The sequence below is a fragment of the Trichomycterus rosablanca genome, chromosome 8 (assembly GCF_030014385.1).
Source record: "Trichomycterus rosablanca isolate fTriRos1 chromosome 8, fTriRos1.hap1, whole genome shotgun sequence".
Taxonomy (NCBI): domain Eukaryota; kingdom Metazoa; phylum Chordata; class Actinopteri; order Siluriformes; family Trichomycteridae; genus Trichomycterus; species Trichomycterus rosablanca.
Window position 1 is genome coordinate 10,086,127 of NC_085995.1, and position 9,075 is coordinate 10,095,201.

The 9,075-nt window shown below is 40.8% G+C and overlaps 1 protein-coding gene across 1 annotated transcript; it reads left to right on the forward strand.

Annotated features, from left to right (window-relative positions):
- The first annotated feature begins 145 nt into the window (after positions 1 to 145).
- zbtb33 (zinc finger and BTB domain containing 33) lies at positions 146 to 2,759 on the forward strand. Its single transcript, XM_062999837.1, has one exon. It carries the CDS (start codon positions 146 to 148, stop codon positions 2,057 to 2,059), a length of 1,914 nt encoding a protein of 637 aa, XP_062855907.1. The 3' UTR covers positions 2,060 to 2,759.
- The last annotated feature ends 6,316 nt before the right edge of the window (positions 2,760 to 9,075 follow it).

Consider the following 9,075-nt stretch of genomic DNA (forward strand, 5'->3'; position numbering starts at 1 on the left):
TTTATTTGTGCCAGAGTGCCCCGGTAATTTACTCCCGACATGAGTTTTCACTCTGGTGTTTGTGTGTGTGTAAATTCCTAAGAGAATTACCAAGCATTCATGCACTGCAATCCCTAAATCTGTTTTGTTCATTCTCTTTACAGAAATGTCAAAATTAAAGCTGATATCAGTAACTGACACACAGCTTCCCACGAAGTTGCTGGAGTCCATCAATGAGCTGCGAAACAGTGGACTATTCTGCGATGTGACCATAATCGTTCAGGACCGCAAGTTCCAGGCACACAGGCTAATGCTAGCGGCATCTAGCTCTTACTTCCGGCAACTGTTTTCAGTCGCAAAACAAGTGATTGAGCTCAATTTTATAAAGGCAGACATATTTCAAGAAGTGCTGAACTACATATACAGCTCAAAAATTACTCGGATTCGGTCCGACAAGCTGGAGGATCTCATCAGCGCTGGCCAGGTCTTAGGTGTCGACTTTATTGCCAATCTCGCAACGCCGTTGGCACAAGTCAAGAGCCTTCCTGGCTTGTCAAAAGAAGCAGAAAACAGCAATGTTAACGCCGCTGAGAAAACGGAGTCTGGATCAAAAAACATGCCGATCATCACTGAATCGTTTTCTTTGTCCGCTGAAGAATTCGGTATGGTTAACACCAACGCCGTTGAGAAGGAGGACGCTGACAATGATGTTCTTTTTGTTTCAAAAACAGAAGTCCCAAAAACTCAGAAGACAAAATCCTCCGACGTTATCGATGTAGATACAGACGAACCAGAAACTAAAAAGCAAAAAGTCTCAACTAAAGAAGATGTGAACCCTGAAGTGGAAAAACCCCAAGAGGAGAATTCTAAGGTCCATTCTGAAGGTGAAGTGAGAGAGGAATTACAGGACAACCCTCAACCTCAACAAGTCACACCTCCACCTGTGATCACCCCAAACACCAACACCAACAGCAGCCTTTCCACACCTTCTGTAAAATCATTTACACAGAGTGCTCCTTCTACCCCAACTCAAGCAAACAGTGCCTCCTTAAATTCCTGTCTGCTTCCGGAAGTGTGTGAAGTCCTTGGAGTCCAGAAGAAGAAAGTAATGCTGGAGCAGTCACCAGATCGGCCAGGCAAAATCAAACTTTCAGATGTCAGACCATCCTTTAGCACTGATAGTGTATCAGGTTTGGACGTTACACTGACCAAGAAGACGATAACATTAGACAAAGCTTCTGAAATTGACTCACTCTCAGAAGGATGCAAGGTGTACGCCAACATAGGGGAGAACACGTATGATATTGTTCCTGAGAAAGAGTTCATGACTGAAGGGGAGGCACAGACCACTTCTGGAAAAAAACCACAACCGCCTGTAGAAGGTGCAAGCAACGTGACCAGCACTTCACCCCCCGGCAAGAAGAAGGGAAAGGAAAAGGATCATTACGAGCTTGTTATGGATGGAAAGACTTTTTACGTGTGCGCCGTTTGCAAGCGGCCCTACGTTTGTCTGACCAGCCTCAGGCGCCACTTTAACACGCACTCGTGGGAGAGGAAGTACCCATGCCACTACTGCGATAAGGTGTTCGCTCTGGCTGAATACAGAACCAAACACGAGCTCACTCACACCGGCGAGAGGAGGTACCAGTGTCTGTTATGTAACGAAATGTTCCTCAACTACCAGCTTCTGTCCACTCACTGCAAGCAAATGCACAACCGGGACCCGTCGGGCCGCAAGCATAAGGATGAGACGCACGACCAGTTGTACCGCCTGCTCCCGTTTAAGGGCTCGCAGTCGAAACCGTACTCTTTCGCTCCGGATGATCCAGAAGGAATTCCGATGATAAACGAAGACGGGACCGTACAGCACGTCAGCCTGGACGAACCAAACTTCCCAGAGGAGGAACTTACCTCCAGCGAAAGCAAAATGTTAAGATGGGATGACATCTTTGTCGAGCCCGACGCGCACACTCGACCGGGGGCGCACGCGCGACTCGGGTCCATGCCTCATACAACAAACCAAATGAACGTAGAGAACACGACGACAGAGTTTGAATTTGTCATACCAGAGACATACTGAGCAGATTTCTAATAATTGAGCTTCATGGTGCCTTTTATTGTTTGAGTCTGAGGCTACATTCACACTGCAGGATTTAATTCGTCCATGTTGTACTAGGTTGTTCAAATTCTATTTTTAAAGTGTTCTGTGTCTGAATATTCTCGCTACTAAAACAACACCCCCTTACTGTTGAAAAAAGAACATTTCTACACCCAAAAATAATGTCAGTGGTAAAGATCACTAGACAGTAGTAACTCAGTGGGTAAGGTACTGGACCAGCAAGCTGAAATTGTGCCACTGTTGGGCCCCTGAGCAAGGCACTTAACCCCTTCAATTTGTATTCAGTAAGTCGCCTTGGATAAAGGCGTCTGCTAAATGCAGAATGTAAAATGTAAATGTCACTGCTCCAGTCCCACCACTACCAGGTTGCCGCTGTTTGGCCCTCAAGCAAGGCCCTTATTCCTCAATTGCTTGCATTGTATATGGTCACAACTGGAAGTTGCTTTGGATAAAAGCATCTACAATCATCTGTTAAAAATGTAACACTATTTATTTCCTTTTCATCAATCACTTCAACGGGGCGCCAATGCATCGCAGGTCTAGTAATGTCCGAACCTGGATGTCACCAGTGGTGGGCTAGGGTAATAGATTGATCGCCACTTGATTGCCACCGGAGTACTCTAATACTATGTAATTATTTTATAATACATACACCGATCAGCCATAACATTAAAACCACCTCCTTGTTTCTACACTCACTGTCCATTTTTATCAGCTCCACTTACCATATAGAAGCAATTTGTAGTTCTACAATTACTGACTGTAGTCCATCTGTTTTTGTGCATGCTTTGTTACCCCCCTTTCATGCTGTAAATACAGTGTCCACTCACTGTCCACTCTATTAGACACTTTTACCTAGTTGGTCCACCTTGTAGATATAAAGTCAGAGACGATCGCTCATCTATTGCTGCTGTTTGAGTTGGTCATCTTCGAGACCTTCATCAGTGGTCACAGGATGCTGCCCACAGGGTGCTGTTGGCTGGATATTTTTGGTTGGTGGACTATTCTCAGTCCAGCAGTAACAGTGAAGTGTTTAAAAACTCCAGCAGCGCTGCTGTATCTTATCCACTCATACCAGCACAACACACACTAACACACATGTAGAGAAACAGATGGACTACAGTCAGTAATTGTAGAACTACAAAGTGCTTCTATATGGTAAGTGGAGCTGATAAAATGGACAGTGTGTGTAGAAACAAGGAGGTGGTTTTAATGTTATGGGTGATCGGTGTATATAAAACATTTGTAAATATTTTATAATACATATATAAAACATATATGTAAACTATCAGTTTAAGGGACTTAGCAATCATAAGCCAGCTCGCCTTAACGAGGCGTTTAAGTAACTGCATGTCATTGATGGTATACGTTTTACTTACTACCTAATTTTATTTAAAAGAAAACTGTTATGTTCTGCTATTTCTAGTAGAAGAAAATGTTTTTAATACCAAAGCATTTAAATAAATGCCATTATGTACCACCAAAGCCACTTCTAAAAAAATTGATGTCATTGATGTCATGGTTTCTCATTAACAGCCGCTCCACCCACACTTTCCCAGAACTCTTAGCTGTAATGTAATCCGCAAAAGATTAATCTTACATTAATCCCAAATACACTGTTCAGACTGATGCATTGCTGCTGATCAGATGCATGTTAAATTTCGGGACCACAGTTGATAGCTAAGAACAGAAAAGATCTGAGATTCCATGTAATGTTTGATGTTTAACAGTTATATTGGATCACTGTTGTCTGCAGTGTGAATGCAGCCTGACTTTAGATTGTTCTTGAATTCAGTCACTTGGGGTAAAACAAGGCAGTTAACTGATGGACACCTGAGCATAAACTGTAATCCTTGTTATATTTATAGATTTGCTTCAACCTATCAAAGGTAGTGCTCACACAACAGATTCCTGACAACCTAACATCACAATATGTGGTTTCACTTTATGTACAGAAGAATCATTAAGCAAAATTAATAGCATTTCTAGTCCATTTCTGTCCTGCGTTAATCAGGTCATTAGGAAGCCTGCTTTAACATAATCTGTATGTATGTTAGTATTGAGGAAAATTAACAACAAACTTCATGTTGTATTTTTTATGCATTTTTATCAATAATATTTGGGACAAAATAGAGTGGCATTGGCATATGTTGGTGAACAACTGTAGACATGCACTGCAGTTCTGTTTAAATTATGCTTTAACTTTTAACACTTTAAATTAATAATGCTCATGTAGATATACATGGCCCTATAAGTCACTGCCCCCTTTTTAATTTGTTCATTTTTAAATCTTATAAAACAAGAACCTAATACAAAATAGTTTGTAAATTATTGTTGATTTATTGAAGGAAAAAAGTTATTCAACACCAATAGCCCCTGTATGTGTGTGTGGGTGGGGTAGTTATTGCATCATAGTTACTCAATAAATAAGTAAACAGGTTTAATCTGACTCAACATGCCTAAGCTGTTCTCTGTCATTATGTAAATTTTAAACTTCAAACACACGCTGGAACCAGAGCTGGGATCTCGAATACATCGTATCGAGTCTCAGCTCTGCCTGCCGGCTAGGCTGAGCGGCCACATGAACAACGATTGGCCTGTTGTTCAGATAGGGGTGGGATATTAAAAGCCGGATAGGGACTCTGTCATAACTAATGCAATTAATTACAACTCTGCTGGCTGATTGATGGCGCCTGCACAGAGACGGGAAAAGAGTGCTGTCAGGGTGTGTCTCTCTGTACACAGTGCTTATCCGCATTGCACTCGTGTAGGTGAGAAAGTGTAGGCAAAGTGTAGGTGAGAAAATGCATACGGCTGCTGCCCACGTGTCGGAGGGGGCGTGGGTTAGCTTCGGTGTCTCTTCAATCAGAGCGGGTATCGGCATTGGTGGAGAGGATTAATTATTTAGATGCTGTGGTAAAATCTCCTGCGACAGCAGTTATTATTATTAAAGCAGTTCTGCAAAGAAGAGTGGGTCAAAATCTCCAGTTATTGGAAGCATTCGGTTGTATTTGTTCCTGCTAAAAGTGGCAAACCAATTTAATTTTAGGGGTATTTACAATAAGCATGGATAATATAGGTGTTGCATAGCCATTTAACTTCAATAAATTAAGGAATTTTTAATCTGTTTTGTGTTTGCTCATGTTCATTTTGTAAGAGGATTTGTTCAAGTTCACTGAATGAATGACATACACTGATCAGCCATAACATTAAAACCACCTCCTTGTTTCTACACTCACTGTCCATTTTATCAGCTCCACTTACCATATAGAAGCACTTTGTAGTTCTACAATTACTGACTGTAGTCCATCTATTTCTCTACATACTTTTTTAACTTGCCTTCACCCTGTTCTTCAATGGTCAGGACCCCCACAGAGCAGGTATTATTTAGGTGGTGGATCATTCTCAGCACTGCAGTGACACTGACATGGTGATGGTGTGTTAGTGTGTGTTGTGCTGGTATCAGTGGATCAGACACAGCAGCACTGCTGGAGTTTTTAAAAACCGTGTCCACTCACTGTCCACTCTATTAGACACTCCTACCTGGTTAGTCCACCTTGTAGATGTAAAGTCAGAGACGATCGCTCATCTATTGCTGCTGTTTGAGTTGGTCATCTTCTAGACCTTCATCAGTGTTCACAGGACGCTGCCCATGGGATGCTGTTGGCTGGATATATTTTTGGTTGGTGGACTATTCTCGGTCCAGCAGTGACAGTGAGGTGTTCACTTATACCAGCACAACACACACTAACACACCACCACCATGTCAGTCTCATTGCAGTGCTGAGAATGATCCACCACCCAAATAATACCTGCTCTGTGGTGGTCCTGACCATTGAAGAACAGCATGAAAGGGGGCTAACAAAGCATGCAGAGAAACAGATGGACTACAGTCAGTAATTGTAGAACTACAAAGTGCTCCTATGTGGTAAGTGGAGCTGATAAAATGGACTGAGTGTAAAAACAAAGAGGTGGTTTTAATGTTATGGCTGATCGGTGTATTTTCAGTTCCTGTGCCATTACATGAAATCAAATTACCTTTCCCCCCTGACAGTTTATAGATCAGCTAACATCACATCAAATGGTGGCTTGAAGACGCAAATTGCATTTCTGCTTCGACTCCAGAGCAGGATGGAATAGAATTATGAATGAATGACATTATTGAGCAGGTTGCACTTGTAATATTGTACTTGTATATTTGAATACTGACTGTGGATGGCTGTAGTCATTTCCATCATAAATATATGAAGCTAAATAGCTTCTTAGTACAGAATTGACAATTCATTGCTTTTTTTTAAAATATGTTCTACGTTTATACATGTATTCCATAGGAATTTTGTCAGTAAATGTCATGTCAGACTGTACAATGATCACGTGACTCGGTGTGTCCTCAGCAACAAAGTGTCAACATATTTGTGTTACTAAATACAGCTTTGATTTGATTCAAAACCCATATTTATTAGGTCATAGTGCTGTACAATGTGAAATAAATGTTAAAAGACTACATTTTTTGTATTTCCACAGCACGCTGCATTTGATTCGGTGCTTCTTTTTTCGTGGTGGGGTCTAGCTTTGAATTCCTTGGTGTCTTTTAACACGGCGAGTCTGTGATTAAAAAGTGTACAGAAGGTGGTGGGCTACATTGTCAGGTCTGCTTTATGGACTAAACCACCCAATAAAAAAAACAAAAAAAAACAAACAGTAGGACAAAGTAAGACTGTTAACATTTATACATATAAAATCTATTTTAAACACACAGTAGACTTTGTGACTCGTGTTTTTTTACTGTGAGTAAAGCAACACATTATTATCTATAGACTCATCAAAAACAGTGTGAAAACACACCTGCGATAATTAAGACTCTAAGTGTATATTCAATGCAGTAGATGGCAGTATGAACAGTTTGTGTAGTTCCAACATGTAATACTTGGAAATAAATAAACACTTTATATGGCATTTGTACAAATGGACAGTATAATCATATCAGTCTATATCATCTTCCTGCAGTGATTAAGAAAGCTGAAAGGAAAAATTACCATATGTAAGAACCTTGTCCCTTGTTGTCAGACCAAACAATCTGAAACACTTTCTGTGCTATCAGATTTCTGTACAGTGGTACCTTGAAACTCGACGTCAGTTAGTTCGGAGAGTGGCGTAGTGTTTTCAAGGTATTGCTTGGTTCAGTGGAACTGCATATACACTGATCAGCCATAACATTAAAACCACAACCTTGTTTCTACATTAACTGCCCATTTTATCAGCTCCACTTACCATATAAAATCACTTTGTAGTTCTACAATTACTGACTGTAGTCCATGTGTCTCATTTCACCCTGTTCTTCAATGGTCAGGACCACCACAGAGTAGGTATTATTTAGGTGGTGGATCATTATCAGCACTGCAGTGACAATGAAGTGGTGCTGGTGTGTTAGTGTGTGTTGCGCTGGTATGAGTGGATCAGACACAGCAGTGTCCACTCACTGTCCACTCTATTAAACACTCCTACCTAGTTGGTCCACCTTGTAGATGTAAAGTCAGAGACGATCGCTCATCTATTGCTGCTGTTTGAGTTGGTCATCTTCTAGACCTTCATCAGTGGTCACAGGATGCTGCCCATGGGGCGCTGTTGGCTGGATACTTTTGGTTGGTGGACTATTCTCAGTCCAGCAGTGACAGTGAGGTGTTTAAAAACTCCATCAGCGCTGCTGTGTCTTATCCACTCATACCGGCACAACACACACTAACACACCACCACCATGTCAGTGTCACTGCAGTACTGAGAATGATCCACCACCCAAATAATACCTACTCTGTAGTGGTCCTGGGAGAGTCCTGACCATTGAAGAACAGCATGAAAGGGGGGTAACAAAGCATGCAGAGAAACAGTGCAAAAACAAGGTGGTTTTAATGTTATGGCTGATGAGTATAAAATACTGAAATACAATTGAAAAATCAATATAAAGTACAATAAAACCTGCACTTTAGCTTCACTTCTTTATGCTTCTTAATCATGGAGATGTTTGATCTTGGAATTGGAATGTTGGAGACGTATTGTATTAAAACAACCAGCGAGGAATTTAGTGAAGAGAACTTATGAGCAGTAATAATTATGAGAGGTTTAGTGCCCATGTGTCATTCTTTTAATACATTAAGCCTTATCAAGCTTTTTTTTATAATAAGTGTTTTAAACTCTCAAAAAAAAGCTGATTCTCACAATTTCTCAGCACCCCGAGTTATAACACAAGTTTAAAAGTGAAACAGATACATGTGGAGCTTTCAGAGTGAATTTGACGGTTATTCCACACAAATGCAGATTCGTCTCATATTCACTCTTTGATGATGTTTTACTGCAAGGTGAACATGTCGAGTTTAGGGGTACAAATTTCTCCACCAAGTGTGTCAAGTTTTAAACATTTGGAGTTACAAGGTACCACTGTATTTGCAAATTAGAGACAATTTGGCAGAATGCTGTAAATACTGTCCTGTTTATTAATATTCACAATTTTACATTCAGAAGACTTTTTATGTCTATTCTTTTTTCTATTATTAAGCTGTCACCCCTCTGCTGCGCTTCCTGCTTTCAAATTACAACAATAAACGGACCAGCTCCGACCCACCTCAAAGCACTTATCAAACCCCACAAGTCTGGATCATCTCATGTTAATCGACGTGCATTAAGGCTCTTTTTTATGGAAGCACAGAAAGTCTATGCGTTATATCTTTGTATTTTTTGGTTTTATGAAGATAACAAACGTTTTCTTGAGAACAAGACTTATTTTTTCAGTGTTCTCAAGCTAACAAAGGTTGCGTGTAATGTTGTTGCATTCTTCAGCCAGCACTGCTGGTCAGTGGGGGGAACTCCATACATATTTTCTATTGGCCAATGCTGCTGGCCCATACCGATCAATAACGCAAATGATGTCTACGGAAGTGTGTCCTTCCTGTAGGTATTTATAGACTGTTTTTCAGTAATTTATT

What these genes read in the sequence shown, in the direction of transcription:
- zbtb33 (XM_062999837.1), top strand. Translation starts at nt 146, where the DNA reads ATGTCAAAATTAAAGCTGATATCAGTAACTGACACACAGCTTCCCACG.